This window comes from Tursiops truncatus, chromosome 6, assembly GCF_011762595.2.
Source record: "Tursiops truncatus isolate mTurTru1 chromosome 6, mTurTru1.mat.Y, whole genome shotgun sequence".
NCBI classification, from domain to species: Eukaryota; Metazoa; Chordata; class Mammalia; order Artiodactyla; family Delphinidae; genus Tursiops; species Tursiops truncatus.
This window is the reverse complement of record NC_047039.1, coordinates 85102646-85130377: the sequence shown is the minus strand read 5'-3', so window position 1 is coordinate 85130377 and position 27732 is coordinate 85102646. Positions and strand designations below refer to the sequence as shown.

Below are 27732 nucleotides of genomic sequence, written 5' to 3'. Positions count from 1 at the left end.
AAATTGGATTTGTATCCCAAAGACTACAGGAACCATTCAAGGATTTTAAGCTGAAAATGGATTTGTGAAAAGATCGGGATCCTCACCACTAGGTGGACCTGGCTGTCATTCACATGCATTTGTTTGTAGGGCAGTGAGCAAATGAAGTTAACCTTTTGATGTTCTGGAATGACTTGGCCGTGGCATCATTTAACAGGGACAGGTGGACTTAGAGACAGACAGACACAGATAAACACACATGGCCTAGATTCCAAAGAAAATGTCAGTCTTGTTTTTCCTAGAAAGAAAATGTAGAAGAAAGAAAAATTGACCTCTCAATTTCTTTATTTGCAAAATCCTGTCTTGAGCATTTACTAGGTGTAAGCACTGGGCTAAATGTTTTGTTTATATTGTCTCAATTCATCCTCAAAACAATCCTACAAAGTATTTATTATTTTATAGATGAAGAATCTGAAACAGAGAGAGCTGAAGTAACTTGCTAAGCAGCTGGGCCATACTCACCCAAGTCTGACTTCATGAGAAATAGGTTTAGCATAGTGCCTGGAATCACAATAAGCACTCCACAAATGCATAAACGGGTTGGGTGAGCAAGGAGAAATCCAAGATCCTTTTGGTTCAATTCTACGCTAGAACAAAACGCTATGGGAACTCTCATTAAACAAGGGAATAAAACGTAGTCCTAGGGACTTCCCTGGTGGTGCAGTGGATAAGACTCCATGCTCCCAATGCAGGGGACCCGGGTTTGATTCCTGGTCAGGGAACTAGATCCCACATGTATGCCGCAACCAAGAACCCTCATGCCACAACTAAGACCCGACACAGCCAAATAAATAAATAAATAATTTTTTTTTTAAAAAAAGAACAAACCAAGAAATCCCACTGTAAATTCATATGAGAATGCAATCGCTAGCAGAAACAGCCAAAGACCTTTGAAAAAGATCCCTAGAGTAGGTAAGAAGGTAAGAGCCGAGCCATGCAGTTAAGATATATGCCTTAGAGCACATCAACCCTGATTGTGGTCCAAATGGCCAAGATAATTTCCAAGGTAACAACTAAAGAAAAAAGAATAAGAGACCATCTCTACAAGACCTGAAATGTTAAAAAAAAAAAAAAAAAAAAAGAGAGAGAGACTCTAGTACTTCTACAATAATCTTTGAAACTGGCATTTATAGGCATTACTTTAAAGAAATCCTCAAAAAAATCTCTTATGGATCTAGGGCAGTGATTCTTAACTTTTTTGGTATTTGTTAAGTTTCAAAATTCCTTTAAGAAATTTTGATTCTTTAAGGATCTGAAAAAAGCTATGACTAATGTACACACACACAAACAAAATTTCATATACCATTTGTGGGTATTCCTGAAGCCCATTCATTGACCTCGTCTCTAATGAGAAGCCGGAGTGCACCAAGTCACCACCGTTTTTGGTCGTTATCTAAAAATGACTTTAAGAGCTCCTCCTGTATTGCCTGGACCTGAAGCTAGCTGGGACTAGGGGCTCCCTGCTCTCTCCAGCTAGAGGAACTTCCCCTAAATCCAGCTTCCCATTGGACTCCTGGTTCCTTCCACAACATTCCACAGGCTCCAGGGTCCCCTGATGCTGGGCAGCTGGCTTTCCTAGCCAAGTGTCATAAACAATTAATATCCAAACCCAAACCACTAGCTGCCCAAATAGTCTGTTTGCCCTCACAAGTTTCCTTATAAGACGAGAACAGTAAGGGGAAAGTGCCCTATTAATGAATGCAAAGGCACCGTGTACCCTGAAGCAGGGCCAGACCCCCTTATGGCTGTGTGTGTGTGTTGGGTAGGGGGGTGAGGGGATCGAGAGGCCCGTGACCTCTTTGATGACACTGTAAGGTTTCTCAGTTAGACTCATTTATTAACCCATTCCACATGACTCTGTAGAACCCATCACAAGTCCTTCCAATTACAGGTAGTGACCACAAAAGGACATGCAATTTGTCCTTACCCATTCTTCTAGGACAGGTAGTGATCAAGAAGGGATCCATTTTACACAACCCCTTACCAGAGATATAGAAAACCTCTGGTTTTCTGGTTACTATAAATCTTATACCTCAAGAACTCTAAAACTGAAGTGCCAGGCAGTCTGATACCCTCTGGAAAACAAATCACAATCTCTTACCCCCATAGCGAACTATGAGAGAGAAATAAATAGTCAAATAAACCATTATATTTTAGGCATAATCACTCCGCAGAACAGATTCAATAAAACAACTGGGAGAAAAGTGCTTCAATTAATCAGAGAAATAAATACTTTAAACAGAGCTAGCCCCTTAATCTAAGTTGATTATTTCTGTTCAAGAGAATTCAATTCTAAAACAGCAGGTATAAAATCAACTAATACTGACAAATAGAAAAATTTCAAAGGAAAACATGAACACAAAAGCAAACTGAATCCTGCTTTAATTGAAGCTCGTGGAGTATAAAGTCCTACAGAAACATTACAGAGAATCTTCTGGAAAACAGGAGTGACGACAACCCCTGTGGAGAGGCATATGAGAGTAATTCATAGTTCACCAAGGCCTCCCTGTATCGAGACCCCAGGGTACCCAGAAGGTCTCTTCACCATCGCAGCCCTGTGCCCCATCCTCTCCAATCTTGATTTCATTATAAGATAAAAGGGGCTATAGTATTTGAAATTATTCTGGCCTCGAGAAATTTAAAGGCATCAATGAGTAGAACATTCAAAACTTAAGTAACTGTAACAAGGAGGCCAGCTGACCTTAACAAATTACTTGGCTAGTGAACAGGAAATGGATTGAATCATCCTGGACATAAATTTCATTAAGGCTTCAAACTATCCAGGAATAAGTAGCATGATGATACCATTTTATAATCCAAGTTTACAAAAAGTTTACTGCCCAAATCAAGTACTGTTTATGCCTGCAGACAGCTTATTTCTAAAAGATCACCGCCCACTGCAAGTAGCCATGTGTCTCTACTCTTGTTTCTTTCTCTGTGTCAAAAATACCAATTTGACTTCTTCAGGAGGAATGGACAATCCAAGATTATACAGTAAAAGCCTGAAGATGTTGAAAAGTCTAAAGGCAGGAAATACACAAAGCTGGTAGGGAAGACAAATAAAAGTTGTTTCTAATTCATTCTAAAACCCAAGACTTGCATTACCAGTCCTTTCCTCCCGAAGTCACCTAGGTATTAGTGAGGAGAACCCGGACGTAAAGTCTGTGAAGGAAAGGGAGTTGACGGACAAACTGCCCTGTGGGTGACAGTCAAGGAGAGAAGAGGTAGAGGTTTGATGGTTAATGACTAAGTGCCCGTCCAGCCTGCCCCTCTTCTTCTCTTGGCTTGGATCAACCAATGTAGATGCGATGGAAATCATTGGCACCAAAAGCAGCATTACACTTGGGACATTTGCGCTGGCGGGTGTCATAGCGGGTCTTCACACACTCAAAGCAGAAAACATGAAAACACTTGGTAAGTACAGCATCCTTTTTACGCATGTTGCAACACGGACAGGTCAGGCGTGCCTAGAAAAAAAAAGAAATCAGAGTCAGAGCAACCATAAAGGTTTAGGACCCAAATGGCTCTGATATATAAGCAAAAAATCCACTAAGCACTAAGACAGTAATAGCACCGCACGCCCCCACCACACACACATGATAAAGCATTCTCTGTTACCTTCAAGTAAAGGAGTTCAGTATTTATTATCCTAATCTGTTAGTAGGCCACTGTAGGCCAAAACAAAAAAACACACACAAATCACTGAGGCAGTTTTTCTAACCTTGTAATCCTTAATCTCCTCCATCAGAATCTCATCACATTTGGGTACATTGTCTGGTTTCTTTGTGGTCTCCAGCTTCCTTCGAAGTCTAGAGATGTCCTCCTGTGGTGGGATAGCATACCCATTACACACTCCCCCAGATCTGTCATTTTTGAGAAAAATTAATTGCTCCAACCTGAACTTTCTGTTGCAGAAAGAAAGGACTTTCTGTCCTTTCATGCCTAACTATATTTTAGGAATGTAGAGAATTGCAAATGACAAGCTATTTTCTTTTTTTTCGGAACAGGCAACCACAATCATATCACCAAACTTCAGTTGCATCTAACTACTGTCAGTTCAGTTCTGCGAAACTCCAGTCTAAGTTTAGAGGGATTAAATTTTAAAAAAAGAAAAAAAGATGAAAACTTGATAGGCCACCTTATTTTAAGGCAATTAGTTTTTAGGCTGAAGATAGATTGGATCAGAATTTACAGACTTATAGACAACTATAGAAAGGCAGCATGAGAAACAGCTGGCATGCAAAAAATAGAAAAAATTGTAGAAGAATTTAAAGAAGAACTTTAAAATTCTCTAGTGTTTTTTTTGCTGCTACTTCTTTACGATTTCACTAACTCATTCATTTAAATAAATAAGTATTTATTTCATGCCCATTAGGTGGCAGGCACCATGATAGGCTTCGGGGATAGCTTTCAGTGAAGAAAACAGACTCCATCTCTTCACTCAAGGAACTTACAGTTAAATAGGAAATGACATATTGATACGATAGACCAATGACTCTTTTGTAACATAGGTCATCTTAGAGCTCAGAAAATACCTGAAAGGCAAAAAGTGAAGAAAAAACAACTGACCTGGGCCCGTTTGAAATTGAACATATCTTTTTCTTTGGTGACACTGTTCTCCACAATCTCATCCTGAAAATCATGTAGCTTCTTCTGAGCCAACTCCAACTGTGCTTTGAGGTCATCTGCAAGCTGGGCTGCCTCCATTGCCTATGAGGGATGTATGAACAACACTAACTTATCACCACTTATTTCCAGTGAGACAAAATGTTACCAAGCCCAAGGAATAAAGTGAACCTGTAATTTTATCAGTGTTAAACTTATCTGTTCCTCTGAAGACTAACTGTCACTTTAGACCACAGAGTAATCGATCATACCTTGCGTTTATTCATCTCTAAGGCTTGGGTCCTAAGACCCAGCTCCTTCTCCCCTGTGCCAATGTTGCTTTGTAACAGATGCTCCTTCTCTTCCAGTTTCCTCACTACCTGTAACTGGGCATCAACCTTAGAAAAAGAAAATCACATTTTAACACAAACAGGAAGGAAAAACACAAAAAATTGACTAGGCTCTGTTAATCCACAGGCCCACAAAAGAGAATCTGTTAGAAAACTCGAACTATTACTGATTTTATCCATGAACCTTTCAAATTACATGCAAGACTATGGTAATTCTCTCATCCCAACGTTCAGATGTAATCAGGTAACCACTCTTACAGCTTCTCATGCAGCCTTACAGAAATTTTTAAGATACACAGCACGTGCACACAAAGACATACACATTTTTAACACAAAAGGGATAAATAGATGAATCCCTTAATGATATATTTAAACATTTTTCCTTATTAGCAGATCCACTTTTGTTTAAACAGCTGCACTGTACTCCTCTGTAGGGATGTATAATTTATTTACCAGTACCCAAACCATGTACATTAGTTTTGGGGAGTTTTTCCTATTACAAAAAATGCCACAATAATCATTTTCTTTACTTGTATCTTCGTGTAGAAAGCACCCTATTTCAACAGGATTCTGGAAAGCTTTTTTCATTCTAGTTACCTGAGTCTTCAGAGTCAAAACCTGGTCTGCCAGCTCCTCCTTCTCTTCTTTCAGCAGCTTATGGATCTGATTGGACTTGATACGTTCTGACATGAGCTTGAAATTTGCATCATCCTTCTCCCTCAGCTGCTGCATCAAACGGATATTTTGCTCCTGCATGTCTTCAAAGGCCTGGCCTGTGACGTCCATCTCAGAGAGGAGAGCTTCTTCCTCCTAAAATAAGAAAGAAGAACCTTCATTTTAATGGAATCTTCTAACTCCAAAGAAATGCACACAGGAAACTAAACTTTCCTACTGTTGTTATGGAAATAACCTAGTGACAGAGAAGACAGTTTTAAGAAGCTTAGTTTTGTCACTAGGTTAGCCCTAGGAATCTGAAGCCATTGGCATTGATTGTTGGTCTGATGCTCATTAACTGGGCCGTATTTGAGGTCAGCTGAAGCAGACTAAAATGATACACACCATAATCTAGCAAACTGATCAAGTAGGAGTTGGTTAAGAAAATTTCTATCATAAAACCTCACGTTTTCTCATACTTTTCCACAATTATAATACTGACTTGAATCTACAGACTTTTCAACTCTGAAAACATCTGTTTCATAACAATCTGATAGGTGAAAAACTGAACGTAAAAATAGTTTTAATTTACATTTGTCTTATTATAAATTACAGAGCATCTTTTCATACGTTTAAGAGCCATTTGTTTTTCTATGAATTATTAATATCTTTCGTCTGTTCTTCTATTGGGCTTTTGAGTTTTCTTCCCTATCATTTTTTGGGGATTTTTTAATATATATTAGAAAGATAAGCCCTTTCATGATAAGAGTTAGAAATATTTTTTCCAGGTTTCTCATTTACTCTTTGGCTTTGCTGCCATGTAGAAGAGGTTTTGTGTGGTCTTTTGTATAAGTCAAAATTATCAATCTTATCTTTCATATTTTTTAGACTTTTACTAATAGTTAGAAAGGTCTTCTCCAATTCAAATTTAAAAAGAAATTTATCTGTTTTCTTCTGGTTCTTTTATGGATTTCTTTAACATTATATATATGTTCCATTTGGAAATTATCTTAGTGTAGAGTGTTCAAATATATCTCCAACTTTTTTCCAAAATTATTTTGTTTTTGCCCACCACATTTAATCGTCTTCCTTTTACTTGCTGATTTAAAACTATATCTTTTGCACATATTAAATACCCATGTGTACTATGGTTTATTTATGTACCTATATGGTTTTTCCAACCATTTTTGGTATCTTTATTATCGAAAGTTAATAAAATCCATTGGGACTTAAAAATAAAGAAATATAAGTTCCTTATGAGAAGGGGACAAGTCTCTATAGTTCTATGATCCAGAAACCACTACAGTTGACATATTGGTTATTTATTTGTAACCTATTTGCGGAACATGTTTTTCTTGGTTTCATGTATTTATAATCATAATGTGTATAAAATTTTATATCTTTTTATAAAATTTTATATTCATTACATCCCCTGATTGCAGATCAGCAGAGAAACGATACATCCCTCAAGAAACAGTTTTTGAATAACTGGCTATCCATCTGAAAATAGAAGTAAGTTTCCTTCCTCACAAATACACAAAACAAAGTAACTGAAGGATGAGAGACTTCAATGTAAAAACAAACATACAGGAGAAAAAAATATTAACCAAAAAAAAAGACTGGAATGACAGGGCAAATTTCACTGTCAATAACTTACTTATCAAGTAAAATTTACTTAAAAAGCTCATTAAATAAAGAAAGTATGCCCACCTGCTTGGCCATGGCCAGCTTCTTCTGCAGGTATTCTATCTGCTCCTCTACTGCCCGGATCTTCCTCAGGGCATCTTCATCAGCCATTTTCTTGTTCTCTTTTTTCTCCTTATCCTCCAGATCTTTGAGTCTTTGCCTTAAATCTTCCAACTATAGGAGGAAAGAAATCACACAAAAGAAAAACAAAAAAGCTATAATACAATTTCAAAAATCAATTAATACTGTGCACAGATGGAGGGCCCATAACACCAAAAGAACCTTTATAGGATTATGGAAGGAGACAAATGATACACTAGTGCACCACATCACAACCCTGCTTTAACATCACTCCATTCCAACATCACACGCTTCTGCAAGTGGCATTTTTTTTTTTTTTTTTTTCGGAACGCGGGCCTCTCACTGCTGTGGCCTCTCCCTTTGCGGAGCACAGGCTCCGGACGCGCAGGCTCAGTGGCCATGGCTCACGGGCCCAGCCGCTCCACGGCATGTGGGATCTTCCTGGACCGGGGCACGAACCCGTGTCCCCTACATCGGCAGGCAGACTCTCAACCACTGCGCCACCAGGGAAGCCCTGCAAGCGGCATTTTTGAGGAGTGCAAATGTACTTTTCTTTAGAATAGCTCTCACTCTTTTTTTTCCTAGGCTCCCAATTTTAAAAGAATAAGGCATTCTTCCCAAAAGTAACCAGAAAAAGCAAATCAGTATGACAATTTATATGGCACAAAGGGGAACAAGAAGTTTGAAAAGGTTACTCCTATTCCCCGTAATTCTGATATACCTTACCACCTAGTGGAAAATCTGGAAGTCTCTATATTAGATGGTCTTTGAAAGGGAAGAAAATGTTGCTAAGTCTTAAATGCTAACTTTAAAGAAACTACAGCCTTCAGAAGTATGAAGGAGAATCCCACAAATGGAAGATTTTGACCAGAATGACAGGTAATGGCAGATTAGATTACCTCTCCCTTAGACTTCTTTTCAGCTGCCATTAGCTGAACCTTGTCTCTCTGTTCCTTTGGGGCAGAGCGGTACATATCTAGCAATAGTTTCATCTCCTTTTGGCTCTCCTGTGCCTTCCTATGATGAGGGTGGTAGAGGGGAATGGTGTAATGAGAAAACAAAGGGCATCAGAGCAAGGGAATTTTGAATTATGCAAAATATTTTACAACAGTTCTATTTCACACTTTATATAACACATCTAAAAGACAAAACTTTTGCACAGACTATCAAGAGATTTCTGGATACACTCAGAAAGTATAGAAAAGTAAGTTTGCAAAAAAGACTCATTTCTCCCATCAGACCAAGTCCTCCAACATAGTTATAAAATAAACACTTATGGCACTTGTTAAATAGGCAAAGTTCTGGGGCGCCACTCGTAGAAACTGAGACTCTGTAGGTCTGGGATGGAGTCCAGGAATGTGCTTTAAGTAAGTCACCCAAATAATTCTGATACCGCACTTGGAGGAAAAAAAATTGCCTTAAAGAGAGCAAGAGGAAGAGAGAAAAAAAGGGAGGAAATTCAAAGTTTAAAATATACTGCTATTCCTAGATTTGACAATTGAGTGATTAACCATCGGCTAAACGCTAAAACTTTATCTTACTAAATTTTCAAACCTCTTAATTATCCTTTTATATACCAAAGAAGTTCAAATGTTTTGAGCTCAGTAGTCCCTTAAATCCAAACACCAATAAAGGCTCAACCATGACAAACGGGGAGCAAGAAGGAACCGGTTCTATCAGAAAAGGTACGGCTGAGCAGGATGAGAAGCAGCGATATGTGAGATTACGGCAGTGTTTCTCGACTTAAAGGTCTGTCTTACCGTTTCAATGCCTGTAGGAGTAAACCTCCTAGAAATCTCTTAAAACGATCTGATATACACACAGACTACTTAACTGTCAGGCAAAGAGATCAATACTGTTCAAGTTATAGCGATACATATTCTACCTACTATAATTTAAATTATAATTAATGCCAACAATTTGCCCAAATCTAGTAAACAGCAGTATTTACTTCCAATAATTCTCATGAGTGTTACCTCAATCATGACATCCTTTTCCTTAATTTGGATTCATGAAGAATAAGGCTACAACAATAGGGTTTACTGAGACCTGATCACTGAACCAGAGTATACAATAGCCACACAGGCCACTGAAGTCGTACACTTGATCAAGAACTGAGACCACATTAATTGTACATTTAGTTACACCTGATACATTACAATTATTGAATAAGCGATGCCATCATTCAAACATTTCATGCACGATGTCCTAACCTTAGCTTTTGAGTCAGAAACAGTTACTCTAAACATTGCTCTTACTTGAGTTCGATCTTCAATTGTTTGATAATTTCTGCTTCCTTCTTCCTTCCATCATCATGTTTCCCTTTCTCTTTATCCTTAGCAGAATCTCTCTCTTTTTCTGACTCTTTTAGTTTCTGTTTCTCTCGTTCTCTCTCCTTTTCTTTCTCCCGCTCTCTTTCTCGCTCCCTCTCTTTTTCCCTCCTTTCTCGTTCTCGCTCTTCCTCATCGCGTTTGGACTTAATTTCGTTGACTTCTTCCTGAGATGCCTTCGATGCGGTGGACTGGGCAGACAAGTCCTCAGGATCTTGTTTTAGCTCTGCAGGCTCGTCCTTAGGGTCCTCAGTACTGGACTGAGACTGCAGGAGGGCACTCCCACTGCGCAGCCGTGTCTGGGAGGGCAGAGAAAGGAAAGCAGCACCCACACTTACGGTGACCACACCACTCTCCTCACCCCAAGACAGCTTTGCAAACTTAACAGAAAATAATACTTATTCTCCTGCTCCTGGTTACCTTGTTCAGGTCAGACTGGGCTTCTCTCAGTTTCCGCTTATACCTCAGGACCTCCCCCTTCAGCTGGTGGTTGTGATTCTGGAGGCTACTGATGAGGTGGCGCATCTCCCGGTTTATGGGGCCTTAAATACAGCAACAGCAATGTCAGGAAGAAGTGTGACAAGGGCAAAGGCACAAGGAGAGAAAGAGTAGAACACATGAGGGAACTCTGAGAAACAGGGAGAATTGACAAAAGGAAGATTCCTTCTCAGAAGATGAAAACAAAACTGGCCAATCTGAGTTAAAAAACAAGCACCCAGGCTGTAAACCAAAATGAATGACAGGATTTGATTTAAGGTTCGTTAGGACTTCTGAGCTCCGTAACAAACCCTGGTGACCACGCTGTGTCTTTCAAGGAATGCATGTGCAGCAGACGAACTACAGGGTGGAGCCAGAGTAACTGTACCTGCTTGTTCATTGGCAGCAAGGGTCTGCTCAAATTCTATCCTCAGCATTTCATACTCCTTGCGGACCTGGGCCAGTGTATCTTCTAGCTGGATCACTTCGGTCCTCAGCTTCTTATGAAGACTAACCTCATCTCGCTACACACAGAAAAAGGAACCAATCAAAAATTCTTATCAAAATGTGGACATGTCATCATATTCTATTACTGTTTCCTAAATTTGATCTAAAAGGATCAAGATCCTTATCTACGTATATAGATCTTTGATCTATAAGGATCTAAGAAGAAAAAGAGAAAACATCAAGAAAAGAGGGATTACTCTGAAAAGTTCCAATTCAATCAATACTTAATGAGCACCAGACAGCTCCAAAACGCTCATCTGAGAACTAGCAGGAGACTCAAGAAATATAGGAAATGGCTCCTAACTGAGAATATTACAATCTGGTTGGAGAACTAAAGAAGAAAACAGTATATAAACAGTAAAGTAAGATATACTCAACTCTTTGGCAGACACACAGTAAAAGACAAACTACTATAAACATAACCTTAAAGGCAATGGAAAATACAGAAGTGAACACATGAATGAAAGTTTCTGCCTTAAAAAAATTATTTACATATGCCATTATATGATATAATGGCTTGTAAGCAGTGATACAGCTTCTATACACTATTCTCCCCAATGCACATAAGACTCCAGCCATACTAAACTATTTTTTTTACATCTGCTGTTCTCACTGCTGGGAATGCCCTTCTCCTATTTTTATCTACCAGTAAACTTGTATTTATCCTTAAGAGTCATACTGCACTTTGGCAAGTGGAATCAGGACGGCTCCACAGTCAAATCAGATGTTCTGTCTCCTTTATCACTGCACCTTTTAGATATACTCTATTGCAACACACTGCATTCTACTGGATACTGTTCTCCCCACTAGATTCTAAGATCTCTCATGGCAGGATGCCCACCATCTAGCAGAGTAAAGACCTACAGCCACTCCATAAATGTTTTCTGAATGAATAAAAGATTGAGCATAAGAGAGTAAAATTATAAAATTTATGAGGGAGGAAGCTTATATACAGAAGACAAAGCTAGGCTGTTACCTCAATGAGCTCAACTTGGCGTTGGTGGGTACCCCTGGTGCCATGAAGTAGGGTCCGAGCCTCATCCAAGTGGGCTTTCAACTGCAGGCTCTCGTTGTACAGGACAGAGAACTGTGACTGCATGCAGCGATATTCTGGAGTCTCCTTGACCACTTCCTCCACAGCACTCCGCAATTCCACCTTAGGAGGGCCCAAAGAAAAGAAAAGTCAGAAGCAGAATCTAGGATGCTAGCCTGGAAATAAAATCTTAAACTCTCTGACGTCTTGTGCAACTGAGACAAACTTTATGAAATCTATCTACCTATTCCTCTAGTTACATAAAATCTATCCTAACTTAAATTAGACCCTCCACGAGGTGGTACCTGGTACCTGTATTCTTCCACCCAAGGATTGTTTTAATTGATACATGTTTTACATTATGTGTCAACCTAGATCCAAGGACACTAGAAAAGCCCTATGAAATCTGTCAGATCTAGGGACAGAGAAGAGCACTAAGAAATTTGTCAGGATACTTATTTTAAGAACATAGTTGAGGACCCTAGCCACTAACTTGTTCTCTTTATTGACAGTCACAGAGAAAAGTATTTTTGTTATTGTATCAAAAATACTTATGGGGCTTCCCTGGTGGTGCAGTGGTTGAGAGTCTGCCTGCCAATGCAGAGGACACGGGTTCATGCCCCGGTCCAGGAAGATCCCACATGCCGCAGAGCGGCTGGGCCCGTGAGCCATGGCCTCTGAGCCTGCGCGTCCAGAGCCTGTGCTCCGCAACGGGAGAGGCCACAACAGTGAGAGGCCCGCGTACCGCAAAAAAAAAAAACAACAAAAAAACTTATGCTTCTCCTAAGTAACTGTTTACTTTAATTACCCAAACACATCAACTGATTCAACTCAGGTTGTTTTTGTTCTTTTTTTTTTTTTTCAGTTCAAACATCTTTATTCATATATTTACCTAGAAACAAATAAAATTATAAAAGATAGGTGGTTGTGACTGAAAGAGGGGTGGGAAGACTTTCGGAATCTACTTTCTTCCCCCCAAGAACCAGGGAGAGAAAATTCTAATGGGCAGGTTTGAAAACCAACAGGATCACTGACCATGTTTCTTTCTCTGCTTTGGCAGTTAGAAGCTGCAGAGGCAGATTCTGTGGCCCACATTTGGCAGTTACTGACATGGGAGTGGCCTACGTACTGTAGCTACATGCTTCTTGCATGTATCTTGTATACAAGCCCCATTTTTAAAACCCACTTTGGATCCTCACCCTAGTTCACCCTACTCCTCATTTTTTCTCAACAATTCTTAAGTTAGTGCCTTTGATTCAGCCAATGTATTTTTGTAGGTTGCTTTAAATTCTTTTCAGAAAAGGCAGGGTACCAATATTAAGTATATATATAACTAAATAAATGGATATAGCAACAAAACTTACATTTTTCTTTCCCGTAATAAATTATGACGGTTCACAACACATATGTGAGTTATCAGCAAAAAGTTTCATTTTACTGCCCCTCAGAGTTGTGTCTCCTACCTTCAGCTTTTCATTTTGCGTAGTGACCTCCTCAAAGTCTTGCCGAAGTTTCTCCAGCTCACAGTGACGGTTCTGAGCCAACTCTTTGTTCTCCTCAAGTTCTGCGTTCATTTCTTCAAACTGGAGAAAAGCAGGAAATAGCAAAATGAGAGTAAAGAAAAGGAATTTCTAAATCATTCCCATTCCTAAGCTTCCAGCTCCACTGATCCACTCTTCTAGCAAAACCCCACGTTGTCACTTGTGTACTTGTGAACACAATCCTAAGTACCTAACACAATACCTGACACCAGGTCAAAAAAACAAACCCTCGGGGAGTCGCGATTTTACCTTCCGGGCATTGATAGTGATTGTGCCGCCATAGAGACTGCTCCCTGCACCGTATACTTTATAACCTTTTGAATTCACCTATGGAGAAGACAAAGATTCTTCAGTGAGAGGCCCTAAAATTTTAGTCTGATAACCAAAGTACTTTCAAAGAAGTCCATTTTTTCTCCAAGTACTACTACCCAAGTCCATCCTTTCTGAGTAGACTCCTTAAAATGAATAGTCTTCAAACTATGAATAAAACAGCACTTGCCCGTTCTAGGACTTCTACTAAGTGTCGATTGAGTCGCTGTTCCCTCTTTCGAATTTTGTCAATATCCCACTGCAGGTCATCAATCATGGACTCCAGGACAGATACTCGTGACTCAGCTGTCTCCACTTTACTCTGCAACTTGGCGAACTACATCCCAAACACAGGTGTTCAGAAAAATACAGCAAAAAAAAGACCAGGTTAGAAAAGGAATGCCTTATATCCCAAATCCCACAAAATTAACCCATGCTTATGTGTCATTAAAGAAAAGGTTTAAGTAAAAGCTATTTCACCCTCTTCCCAACACATGAGTATAAAACTGAAATCACAAGTTTAACAGTTTGGGTAAGTCACAATCACGAAAACTGTAAAAGTCTATAAGAACTCTCACAAAGAAAAGACTACTTAAGATTCAATAATTTTTCTGCCTCTGAGAAGCACCATTTCCCTATATAGACCACAAACCCATCAGAAAATATGTTTTTTAAGAGACAAAAGATAACATCCTTGATTTTACCAGACAAATATTTTAGGAGATAAAAATTCAAATATTTATTTAGAAAAGACAGCTATCTTTACCCTCTACTTTCCCTTCCCATATTCCAACAAATGATAATCCAAAGAGAATGGAAGGAAAACTTCCATTCTCTTTTTCAAGCTGAGCCCAGGGCAATCTAGAATCAGATGCTATAAAGATACAAAAATCTATGTTGTTCTCTACTTATTTAGGAGATGTACATAGCTAATGCTATTTAATACTTTAATTATAAAACTGTTACATGTCCACATTAATCTACACATATCTTTTGTGTTGGTTTTAAAATATGGCCCCCAAATTCTTTGACAGTTCTCCCAAAAAATGGTGAGGTCACTGTCCCCTCCTCTTAAATCTGGGTCAACTTTGGTGACCCAGTGGAAATGATGCTACATAACTTCAAGGCTATGTCTGAAAGGCCATGCAGGTTCTGCCTGATATTCTTGAAACACTCATTCTCTGGAAGAAGTCAGCTGCCATGTAAGAAGTCCAACTACCCTGAAACTTCCATGTTGGAGAGGCGACACTCCAGTGGACAACTAAGATGAGCTCTTAGCTGACAGGCAGCGTCAACAGCCACCCATGAGTTGGGAGTTCCCTAGTGGCCCAGTGGTTAGGATTCAGTGCTTTCACTGCCGTGGCCCAGGTTCAATCCCTGGTCAAGGAACTGAGATCCCACAAGCCACGTGCCACGGCCAAAAAAACCCCAAAAAACAAGAGAAAACAAAAAAGAAAAAACAACCAGCCGTGAGAGCCGTCTTGGATATCAGCTCAGCTGAGCAGAGCAATATGTCTCTCCAACTTAGTAATGCTAAATGAGATTTGGGAAAGGGCTGGTAAAGGAAGACCTTTTCATCTTGGTAGCACCTAGCTTATGCCTTAAAACATGACAGAAAGTTATACTGATTTTTTTACTACACTCCAATTTCTTTATAAGCACCACTATACTCTAACCCCTTTGAAGGTTGATGAGAAGTATTAATAAACTTCCCAAATGATTCCCAGGCAACCAGCCCAGCATGCACCTTGGCACTGGAGTTTAGGAAAGAGGACATAATGAAGAACATAGGCTTTGAAGTTGAACAGACCTACATCCAAATCACAGTTCAATCACTTTCTGGCTACGTGCCCTCAGACCAGTCATCAGTTTCTTTGAATTTGTTTCCTTAGCAGTAAAATGAGAGTTATTTGACCATGAGAGATAATATTCGTAAAGTACTTAAGTGCTAGGCACTAAGTAAACGGTTAACTATTAACTTACCAATAAGCGTAAGAGTTGGGTGGCCAAGCTAAGGTAGGTCAAATTTCAGCAGAAGGCTTATCACCACATTGTCTCAATCATTTTATACAATAAACAAACACCCAAATCTTGACATAGTTTGGTCGTGGCACTATGTGTGTCCAAGTTTGGATTGAAAAGCCACATTCCTCAAGTTCATAGGTCATCATAAATGCAGTATTTCCTACTGCTCCATTCTCAGATAAATTTCTACCAACCTATTCCTCAGTAACACTGTACATGGTCTTTTATATTTGGAGTAATTTAATATTTGGGGGTTTGGTGTGTTGTTTTGCAAATCTCCATGATGGTAATTCTTCCTAAAAACTAAGATCCCAAAATGTCCACTTAAACAGAGGCAGAGTCAAGGAGAAACGTTCAATTATTTCCTTCCCTTAACCTTTACTCGGATTTTGATTTCTCAGAGCTGGTTGCTTTAACCTGCCCTGCATGCTCTTCAGTATAAAAACAGGCTTTCTAGAGTAAGATGATGTTTGAAGCACTTAGTATTCTGAGTCAATGTCTGCCACAGGCCACTGGAAACTGCCATCTCCTTTCCGGTCAAGTACCTCCTGAGACATGGTGCAATGCTTCTCCTGAAGGAGGTCTGTCAATTCTTGCAGCCTCATGTCCTCTTGTGCAAGGAAGGAATTCAGCTCCTGCACTGCTTCCTCCACTATCAGATTATCTGAGGGAGAAGAACTGTACTTTAGTTTAGTTAGCATCTGTGGTGTCAGATTTTACAACTGTGTATCCCACCAAAGCATTAACATGCTATCTCACTTTATTTTCCTGAAAATTTCAAGAAGTAGGCTGGTTTTTATTATCTTCACATGACACATTAAGAACCCAGGCTTGCGTAGAGGACTTAGTCCTTCGTTAAAGCACTTGCTTAAGGAAATTAGTCAACTTTGTGCTTCTGTAGAGGTAGACACAGAGGCAAGGTCACCTAACGCCCATCCCTTTCTATAAAATTAAAATGCCTTGAGAAAAGAAAAGGAGAGGTCCTATAACTTTATTCAGATAAGGCACAATCACCAAAAAAACCTGCATTTTAGAATTGTAGACAAGACAGAAGTATCTCTAATCAATGTCAGACTTAATAGCAATAAAATTCTATTTTCTAAGGCTGTCACAAATTCCTATTAGTCACTAACACCAACGTGAAGCATCTCTCTGTTGGGAAAGAAGGGAAGGGCAGGGCAGGGAGCAGTAATTTCCTTGTTCAAATGAGCACCTATAAAATCATGAAGAATAAAGATAAGAGCATAGAATTACTTATCATATTCTGGTATACTATGCCAGAGGCACTCCTGAGGCTCAAAAACCAAAGTGTGAAAAATAAAAAAATGGTCATGAAGAACCTAGGGGCAAGACGGGAATAAAGACACAGACCTACTAGAGAATGGACTTGAGGATATGGGGAGGGGGAAGGGTAAGCTGGGAAAGAGTGAGAGAGTGGCATGGACATATATACACTACCAAATGTAAAAGAGATAGCTAGTGGGAAGCAGCCACAAGCACAGGGAGATCAGCTCGGTGCTTTGTGACCACCTAGAGGGGTGGGATAGGGAGGGAGGGAGGGAGACGCAAGAGGTAAGAGATATGGGGACATATGTATATGTATAACTGATTCACTTTGTGATAAAGCAGAAACTAACACACCATTGTAAAGCAATTATACTCCAATAAAGATGTTAAAACAAACAAACAAAAAAAACCAAAGTGTGCAGTATTATTTACAAAGAAGGTAGTAAATCTACAGAACTTACCATACCAAATTAGTATGTTTAAAATCAGTCACAGATACTATAGCTGAAATCCAAATGTTAGTAAATGAAACCACATACTCTCGGGTTGTATACTGCCCCTAGAGACAGTTATCAGGAAATAAAATTGGCACCACTCTTAGAAACATAATACACGTTGGTCATGTGGTGGCTTTTATGGTTTTCAACCAAGATTACCCATCAGAATCACTTGTGGAACCTCTAAAATTAGATACCTAGGACCCATCCTATACCTACTAAATAAGAATAAACATGGGCAGGGCCAAAAAAGAGTATTCTCCAAAAACTCTCAAAATGATTCTGATTCAAAACCCAAGCTAAGAACTAGGGGCTGAATTTTAGTCCTCTTAATATCTTAAAATATTGAGAATAAGGCCCAGAATACAGTAAGAGCTCAATAAATATTTAGTGAATTAATAAACAAGCTGATAAATGTAATTCTTTTGAATCAAGGACCAAATAAACATGAGGAAAAAAATGAACCGCCAAAAGTTACAGTTGATGCTACAATTCATACTTTATACACCTTTATCTCTTAGAACGTTCAGCTTATCAATGGCAATTGACTTTTATGTTATAAATAATAGCTTAGCAGTTTGTAACTTGTAATGAATGTTTTTATTTTTTAACTTAAATCCTACCTTAAAATGCATGCCATCAAAAAGAATAATTTTAGGGCTTCCCCGGTGGCGCAGTGGTTGAGAGTCCACCCGCCGATGCAGGGGACACGGGTTTGTGCCCCGGTCCGGGAGGATCCCACATGCCGCGGAGCGGCTGGGCCTATGAGCCATGGCCGCTGAGCCTACACGTCCGGAGCCTGTGCTCCGTAACGGGAGAGGCCACAACAGTGAGAGGCCCGTGTACCACACAAAAAAAAAAAAAAAAAAAAAAAAGAATAATTTTAAAGTACTGTTTAATGTGTTACTCATTTTAGTTCCTTTTTAAATACAGCAATTCCTTTACTTGATATTCATTTATAAAATCAAGTTTCATAACGACATAGCCTCTGCATATAGCATATTATCTGGTACACCATGCATACTGTATAAACCATAATGCGTATGGTATATCCGTGTGGCATATTACTAATGTTTAATAATACCTTCTAACTATTCAAGTGGAGCCAAGGGAGAAAGGAGTAACATACAGCTCGGTTTACATTAGGTGACAGGGAAGATTTATAGCCATTCATTCACCATTATGTAAGCACCCACTAGACACCAGAAACAGTGCTAGAAAATGGAGAAACAAAGAAGAGTGAGGCAAGGCACTGCACCAAGAGACATAGCTGAGCTGGGAACACACAAGTAGATGCAATATATGAACACAAAAGCCTGGGAGGACACGAATAATATTGTTTACAATGGCTGTCTTTGGAAAGTAAGACGGAAGGACTTGTGTAGTGTACTTTATGTGACTTCTGATTTGTATATCTTAAAACAAGTATCTGTTATCCAAATAATAAAATACAGAAATACACAAACACCCTATTGGAAAAGCAAAGGAAACCTTTGCCCACAAAATATTCACAGGTCTTTAATATGCCTCTTCTTTTAATTCTATTGATAATTTAGCCCAAGTATCTTAAAAAACAAAACTACAGAGTAAGAAAATTCTTATTTTCCCAGCCAATGGTTCAACCTCCATTGCATCTGACATATTTCTTTCAGAAATGAAAGGTTAAACATCTTAATGACAATCAGAGAAATTAATATATTACAACTAGACCAGGATTATTATTTAAAGCATGAAATCAGGGCACTTAAGAAGATGCAATCTGGGGCTTCCCTGGTGGCGCAATGGTTGAGAGTCCGCCTGCCGATGCAGGGGACATGGGTTCGTGCCCTGGCCTGGGAGGATCCCACATGCCACGGAGCGGCTGGGCCCGTGAGCCATGGCCGCTGAGCCTGCGCGTCCGGAGCCTGTGCTCCGCCACGGGAGAGGCCACAGCAGTGAGAGGCCCGCGTACCGCAAAAAAAAAAAAAAAAAAAAAACAAGAAGATGCAACCTGGACTTCCCTGGTGGTGCAGTGGTTAAGAATCTGCCTGCCAATGCAGGCGACGTGGGTTCGAGCCCTGTTCCGGGAAGATCCCACATGCCACGGAGTAACTAAGCCCATGCACCACAACAACTGAGCCTGCACTCTAGAGCCCATGCGTCACAACTACTGAGCCTGCGTGCCACAACTACTAAAGCCCGTGCATCCAGGGCTTGTGCTCCGCAACAAGAGAAGCCACCGCAATGAGAAGTCCACATACTGCAATGAAGAGTAGCCCCTGCTCGCCGCAACTAGAGAAAGCCCGCGCGCAGCAACGAAGACCCAACACGGCCAAAAATAAATAAATTCGAAAAAGAAGATGCAACCTAACTACACAAATACTTAACTACACTGAACAAATATAAGTTTTTGCATTAAATCTAATTAGTTAACATAAAATAATACTTTTATTTCAAATAGACACTTTTCCATCCCTATAATATTTTGTTTTATCTTTTTAAACACTAAAATCTAACAATTCTAAAGCCTGAGTCAACTTTTTTGAAAATATTAGAGATAACAGAAAAACAAAAAACAAGGACATATTAAAACTGACTCCAAGAAATTTAATTAAAAATAAATATGTAGGGGCTTCCCTGGTGGCACAGTGGTTGAGAGTCGGCCTGCCGATGCAGGGGACATGGGTTTGTGCCCTGGTCCGGGAGGATCCCACATGCCGCAGAGCGGCTGGGCCCGTGAGCCATGGCCGCTGAGCCTGCGCGTCCGGAGCCTGTGCTCCGCAACGGGAGAGGCTACAACAGTGAGAGGCCCACGTACCGCAAAAAAAATAAATAAATTAATTAAAAAAAAAAAAGATAAAAAAAAAAAAAATAAATAAATATGTAAGTCTGAAAACTACAAACTAGCATACAAAGGTGAGTTCCTATTTCTCCCCCTCTGCTTCCAGTCTCCTGGTTTTTGCCTCACCTCCACTGTTCAGCTTCCGTGATAAGAGCTCCACTTTTTCTTGCAGTTTATCATAGACGGTCACAATCTGCGACACAGCTCGGCGGGAGGACTCCACGCGCTCCTGCAGCTGAGATTCCATCTCTTCACTGGAACTGCTGGCCAAAGTAGCAAGGAAAGAGAAAGCTGGCTCTTGCCCTTCCCCTGAGGACACAGGGGGGAAAAAAGAAGCCCCTAATATTATAAAACTGGAAATATCAAAATCTATTTTTTCCCCTCAAATGGAGAGCCTCAAAGCGAAACTCTACTTCAAACACCCAGAAAGCATGAAGTGGCAAATCCGCCACCAACACTCACCTCTCTCTCGGTCATCTTTCCGTTCCTGATTGCTATCAGAGTCTGGTTCCGGCTCAGGCACAACAAGGGCTTTTCTTTCTGTGAGTAGGTCTCCCAAACCCTGCTCCAGATCATAACGTTTAAGGATGATACGGATGTTTTCATCAAACTGGAGGAGGGAAGGTACAGTTACGAAAATACAAAAGGAAACAACTTTGGAAATAAAGAGTCTGCTAAGGAGAACTACAATGCTCAGATAAAAACAAGCTAGCTACCTGACTCCAGTACCGGTTGACGATCAATAGTGAGGCATCATCGGTGGCCTGTCTTCGTTCCAGTTTTTCAATGTGCTCACGGAGTTCATCTTCAATGGCTTGCCGTTGATCCAGCATTTCTGCCAGTTTGCGATTTTTGGCTTGCAGTGTTCGAATGTCTAACTCCTCCTGCCCCAGGAAACCAGTCTTATTAATCTCCATAAAGAAATTAGACAAATCAGTGGTTAAACTCAACAGGGGCTAATATGTGCATTACTTAGTTCCTATGAAAAAAGATATTTATTAACAAAATCTTACAGCAAATAATGGGATAAGAAGTAGAAGCAGAAGAAATAAATAAAGGTAAAGGTCTGTGATGATGGGAGCAAAGAGTGACACACACATATACACTAGAACCTTGACTTCACCCAGCTCACTGTTCTAGTCACATGTACATCCACAAAATACTGCTACTGTGAGGCTCCACCATCCAGCTAGATCACCCTCTTCCCCAATCAATCAGCTATCTCCTAACCACTGCCCGTCATTTATTCAAGACTTTGACAACCAGGTCCTTCTGTATCCCAGTCCCCGTCAACACATCTGGTGACTTCAATATACATGTGGACATGTACCTGTGTGGACAAACCATCCAATCCTCTAGCATCTACACTGTCAGCATTTTGAATTCCTTAACTCCAATGATTACTTCCTTCACTGTGCTTCAGCCAGACATTTCAAAAGCCACATCCTAGACTTTTGTCATTATCTGGAACTGTGTCACATCTGAAATCTTAAATTCCAACTTTCCATTCTCTGAATAAAACCATCTTTCCAGATAGCTCATGCTCTTATCTCAATATACCAGTCTTCATCTGGATCTCCAAAATTTTGAACTTTCTCCTTTCTCCTCTGTCTCCACTATCTTCCATACCTTGACTATACCCTATAATACATTCCTTCAAACTCCTGCCTATCAGGCTCCTCAAGTTCTCTGCCTTTAATCTTTTTATTCTACCTCTGCGAACAAACCCCAATCTGAATTAATCCACGTATTAGACTATTCCATTCCTATACCCAGTATGCTGAGACTTCTAGATAAGGTCATTAAACCAGGGAGACTGGTGCCTTTATAAAATGAATTCTAACCTGAGCAGATCTTATCATTTGTCCGGAAATGTTTCTTTCTGGATCAAGTGATCTAGCTCCTATTCTACACTGAGGCAATGTCAAACTACCAAACCCTGTCTCCTCTCACATCACACTAAGTAGGTGACTTGGCCTCCGTTTTAAAGAGAAAACAGAAACCATCAGATGGAAAGTTCTTCAATTTCCTATCTCCTAAACCCATCCACACAACTCACCAACTTATGCCCATATTCTTAAAACCTCAACTTGTGCTGAGGATCCCATTCTCTTCTGTTTCTGCAAAAACGTCACTCCATCAGTAATTGTGTACCCCTCTCAGTATCTTTAACCTCTCTCTAAGAAAAGCTAGTGGGGGGATGGGGGGAAGGGAGAACTTCAGACAAAGAAACAGCATGTCGAAATGATTACATTTTTACTTTACTGAGAAATTAATGAATATTTTAAAGTAAGAACCATTTATTAGAGCACCAATTTCTTGTTTCACTTTTACTTTCCTCTCTTCCATTTGGTTAAACAGTCTCGATACACCAAAACTGTCAACAGCTTCCCAACTGTACCAGTTTATGAATACTATTAATAAACTATATCTTTAACCTCTTTTCTGAGCATCACCTTCCCCTCCTTTGCTCCACCTGAAACCTGGATAAGAACACTGTTTCCCTGCAGGCTTCTCCAGTGATGGCTGTTTCTCTCCCACATGCTTTGAAGCCCTGTGCCTGGAGGCAGGTGGGTGTCCTCCTTGCTCTCCACTGCCACTAAGCCATTATCCACTTTGCTCCCTAAAACCTCCTAGCTTTGCAGCTCATGCCATTGGTCTGGACCACCTGCCACCCTGCCTTGCTGCACTCACCTATAAATGCCCAGGTCACTTCCCCACATTTCCTGAAGATTTAGCACCTGGCTTGTCATCACTCTCTCCAATACTACTCATGTTGTACTTCTTACTGATTTCAATTCCCATATAGATGATCGTTCCTGTATCTCAGATCCTGTATCCTGACCTCCTCTCCTCCAATGATCTTGTCCTTTACCTTCCTCAGTCACCAAACTCCCAGTTATTCCTATTCGTGGTCTTAGCTGTACCTGGATGTTCTCTATAAACTCAATTTCAAACAACCCATTCTCTACAGTTACCACCTGTTTTTCCAGCTCACTCTCTCTAGTTTATCAACTCCAACAATTATTCAACTCCTCCAGGATCTATTATACAATCCACTGGTCCTATACCTTCGTCCTGTACCTATGACTTTCACTCCTCTCACTTCCTCACTTCCTTATCAAACTTAAATTCCATGACCAGTGGAACTGTTTTATAACCTTCTCCTCCCTTGCTCCATATTTGCCTGCTGAAAACCCCAATCCTGGTAACATCCAACTCTCCACCTACATCCATGAAGCTAAATGTGACTAGAAAAAATAAACCACCATGCTGACTGGTCTCACTTTAAACTCATGCTCACAGACTCAGGTAGGTCCTCAGTGCTGCCCAGCAGCCCTACTCCCTCTCTCTAGTCCGTTCTCTCTTCAAGGTGACTACTTCCTACCTTCTCCTGTCTCTTCGCACCTCCAAAACTTCCTCCCCCATCCTCACTCTCAGATGAGTCTTGCTTCTGATTTCACTGAAAAAAAACAGAAGCAATCAGAAGAGCATGTCCACCTCCATCTCCCACAACCCTCACTACTGCCCTGCTTACATCTGAACCCACATCCCTTGCCTTCCTTCTTGTCGATAAACCATCCCTCTCCTAGTTAAGGCCCATTCTCCCACTTGTGCATCGTATTACATTCTTTCTTCTATTCAAGGACATCACACCAGTAACTGTCTTCTTTTTCTGCTACATCATCAACTTTACCCTCTCTAGCAAATCATTTCATCAATAAATAAAAATGCTGTAATATCTCCTACTTTAAAAAACAAATTAAGAAAACCTTCCCTCAACCCCACATTTCCCTCTGGCTAAGGCCCCATTTTCTTGGTTCTACTTTACATCAATACTCCAAAGCAACACCTCTGCCCTCTTTTCCCTCCTCTCATATTCTCTTAAGTTCACTGCAGTCAGGCTGCCATTGCCGCCACTCCACCAACACAGTTCTTGTCAAGTCTCCAGTGAAATTTCTAAGGCTAAATCTAAGTCTCAGTCCTCCCCTTGCTCAACCCATCAGGAGCACCTGATCAACCTCTTCCTGAAACACTTTCTTCTTTTGACTTCCGGGACCCCACTCTCTCTTATTCTCCTCCTACTTCAATGGCCCCTCTTCAATTAGTCTCTTCTCATCTCCTTGACGTGAAGGGTTGCAGTGCTCCAGGGCCCTGTTCTCAGACTTCTTTATCTATGCTCATTCCTTATGGGAGAGCCTATAGTCTCATGGATTTAAATACCATTAAAAAAAATAATGATTATCAAATGTACAGCTTTAGCCCAGATCTCTCCACAGACTGCAGATCACCTCATCCAACTACCTATCCACTCACAGGCCTAATAAATACCTCAAACTTACATGTCCAGTTTCAAACTCATGATTCATCCCCCACAGCTCCCAGAAATCTGCTCCTCTCATACCCTTCCCTAGCTCAGTTAGTGAAAACTGCATACTTCCAAAATCCTGGGGTCATCGTGCCTCCTTCCTCTCATATACTTCACCCAATCCACAAGCAAATATTGTCGACACCACCTCCACAGTGGCCCAAGCCACCGTGATCCCTCAAGATTACGGCAACAGCCTCCTACATGTAGCAGACACTTTTGCGCCCCATGCCACGATCTGTCAGCCTTCCAGACTTCAGCACACCTCCGGTGAACAGCTCCAGTCACCCTACCAGTGTCCCACTTCAAGCATACCTTGCAGTCTCAAAGTTTTTTGCTCCACAATCTCAGTTTACTACAGCAACCTCAAAGTGCAAAGGAGGAGTTGTTGCCTTCAAGGGCAACCTTCAACCAACTGGGGCAGGGATCAGTGGATTCATGCACCAGCTCCCCACCCTTAGAGAGGGAGAGTGGGAGGGAGGAGAGGGAGAAGGAATGAGGAAACAATTTTGCTAACTGAACTCCTGCTTACAACCCTTGCTCCCCTACAGTCTATTCTCCAAACCTAAGTCAGAGTATGTTACTCCCCTGCTTAAAACCTTCCAGTAGCTCCTCACGGCCTTCTGGATAAAGTTCAAAATGGGATGTGTGTTCGGTGCTTCCCTTAGCACATGTGGTTATCCCTGTGAAGAGCACGTTTCCCACTCTATTATGACAGTCTGTTCCCTGCTCAGTGTCAACCTACAAGCTGAAGTCCAGGGGCTGTCCTTAGGGTAAAGCACAGTGTCTGGCAAAAACAAATTCTCAACAAATATTTATTATTGAATGAATAAATGTCCTTGGGATGCATGACGTGAGACAGTGCCAAGACAAAAATCACCTCCTGGCAACAGGAGGCTGATGAACCCCAGACAACTTCAGAAATAATACTTATCAACAATTTACTCTGAATGTTCCTACTATTCTCTCTGATCCTCAATTTCACAGAGTAGATGTGGTTTTGTAGGCTATACAAATGTGAAGCATTTTTACACCATATCACCATGGCTGAGCTCCAAAATACAGACTCCTAACCTATTATAGTGAGCTTCTGATGTCTAATGGACATATAACATTACTATAAGCTGTTGGTGTATAACAGTCTAATAAAACTGTCAACTCCATAACAGCAAGGACAATATCTATTTTATTCACCATTATAGCCACAATGTCTAGCCCAATAAAAACTATTAATAGTACATTACCATGTTAAAGGTAATATTCCTTAGCAGGAACTCTTTCATTTCATCCTCTCAAAAACCCAGTGAGTTAGGTACTATAATTACATTTTATAGACAAGAAAATAAGAAGACACTCTCTCGGTGATTTTCTACATTGCTTCTTAGTACCTGGCACCTAAGTTTTCAATGAATGAAAAATCAGTGTATAGCTCCCTCACTAAATATCTATAATGCTAAATACCTCATGCTGTATCAGGGACCAGAATCTTCAGAGAACATAAACGTACCTTTAAAAATAAAGATCAAATGTCAATATATTTCTTCTTTAGAAATGAGCAATGCATCATTTCATCTACTTCTGGCTGTTTCATTTCCCTCTTCTTTTCAAATCAATTTCCCTTACTCCAGAAGGCTTCCGTAAATTATTACTTTCAGGTTGCCACGGACAGAAGAAAAACACACTCTCACAGCATTGTTTCCACATACCGTTGAAGAGACACTCCCGAGCTTAATTGTTTCCACCGTGGTCCCTGAGTCTTCAACAGCTGTCTTCTTCTCCGGAGGCACAGATGTGCCAGGCTCTCCGGCTACTCTTTTATTTCCAATTCCTGACATCTTGGCACAAGATGATAGATGTTTTCCTGGAGAGAAAAAAAAGACAGAAACTTAGGTAAGTTTTGCAAAGAGAACTAAAGAGGGTCCACCTATGATGTAAAAACTAGCAGTTTTTCTGGCCAGTCCTTTAACCTGGATCCATCAATTCCACACTCAGCAACATGATCCTTAAGTTTCTCTTGGAAAGAGAAAAATTGTGGAGTAAGAGTCACAGCTGAATTTACGGAACTACAAATTTCTAAATAGGATGCTGCTAAGAAATAAGCCAATGGGCAAAGGGTGAAGAGACCAAGAAAAATTTCAGGAATCTCATTTCCTGAAATGTCAACATCTGAAAAGTTCAGTTTGATTAGAAAAGAAGTTAATTCTATAGTGTTGGGAGAATCAGAGAGCTGAAAGAGACCTGGGAGATGTCTACTAAATTATTAATACTGGACAAGTCATTTATCATCTCTGAGCCTCAAGTTCCTAAACCAGAAATAACAACAATATAAGCTTCCTATGCTCCTTATAAGGAATAAGCAAGTACAGAAAGAATTCTGCATAATGCCTAGCATGAAGTATGCACTCAGAAATGCTAGCTCTCCTTTATATATTTGCAGTTTCTTCTCTATATCCAAACGCTCTCCCCACGAGTTTGTGCAACCCTGTGGAAGCTAGACCTGGGTGTGAATCCCAGTTCTAACTTTTAGGGAGCCATGCTGCCTTGGAAGAGTGAGTTCTCTATATGCACAATGCAAGAGAACAGATATTCTGTCTGCCCTACTTGCCTCCCAAGGTTTCGGAGCTCATAGGAGGCGGAATAGATGCTAAAGCACTTTACTACTTCCATCAACGAGACCACACATTACTCTGCTTCCAATTCAAGCTCCAGGAGAAGGGTATCGGTGGCAGCAACCAGAGTGGGACCTCGCCTGGAGAGAGAGGAGCAGGACAAGGGCCTCAATCCTACTCGAGAGGGGCCAAGGACCCCAGCCTCCGGATGGGCCAACTGCAGGCCCCGGAGAGGGAGGCCTGGGATCGGGAGAGGGTGGAGATCCCGGTGCCTGCAGAGTCCCTCCCACCCTTGTCAGAGATCTAACCTGGGTTCTTCCAACTTGCGCTGCCCGGGAGCAGAACTCTGGGCAGTTATTCACCAAGGTCCGCGTAGCACTCCCACCTCTCACCCCTTACCCGCAAGCGAAGACCAAGCGAGGCTCCCGGGAGGCGGGGCCAGGGAGAGGAAGAAGGGAAAGGAAAGAGGAAGTCGCTTCAACCTGGCGCAGTGGACCACAAGACCCAACCGG

General features: G+C 40.7%; 1 protein-coding gene across 4 annotated transcripts; it reads right to left on the bottom strand.

Moving 5' to 3' along the window:
* Positions 1-1855: 1855 nt before the first annotated feature.
* On the bottom strand, positions 1856-27658 carry RNF20 (ring finger protein 20). Of its 4 annotated transcripts, none has more exons than XM_019949035.3 (20): positions 27529-27658; positions 26318-26472; positions 20959-21153; positions 20705-20852; positions 20369-20551; positions 16183-16301; positions 13803-13949; positions 13553-13630; positions 13226-13345; positions 11706-11885; positions 10611-10746; positions 10166-10287; positions 9674-10044; positions 8315-8432; positions 7359-7508; positions 5592-5804; positions 4917-5042; positions 4609-4749; positions 3761-3862; positions 1856-3506 (listed from the first exon to the last, which is right to left on the bottom strand). In XM_019949035.3, exons 2-20 carry the CDS (start codon positions 26444-26446, stop codon positions 3330-3332), a joined length of 2955 nt encoding a protein of 984 aa, XP_019804594.1. In that variant the 5' UTR covers positions 26447-26472; positions 27529-27658; the 3' UTR covers positions 1856-3329. The 4 variants fall into 4 exon arrangements, with proteins under 4 accessions (XP_019804594.1, XP_019804595.1, XP_073662447.1 ...); XM_019949036.3 differs by having other exon boundaries at positions 20959-21126; XM_073806346.1 differs by having other exon boundaries at positions 27620-27643.
* Positions 27659-27732: the final 74 nt, after the last annotated feature.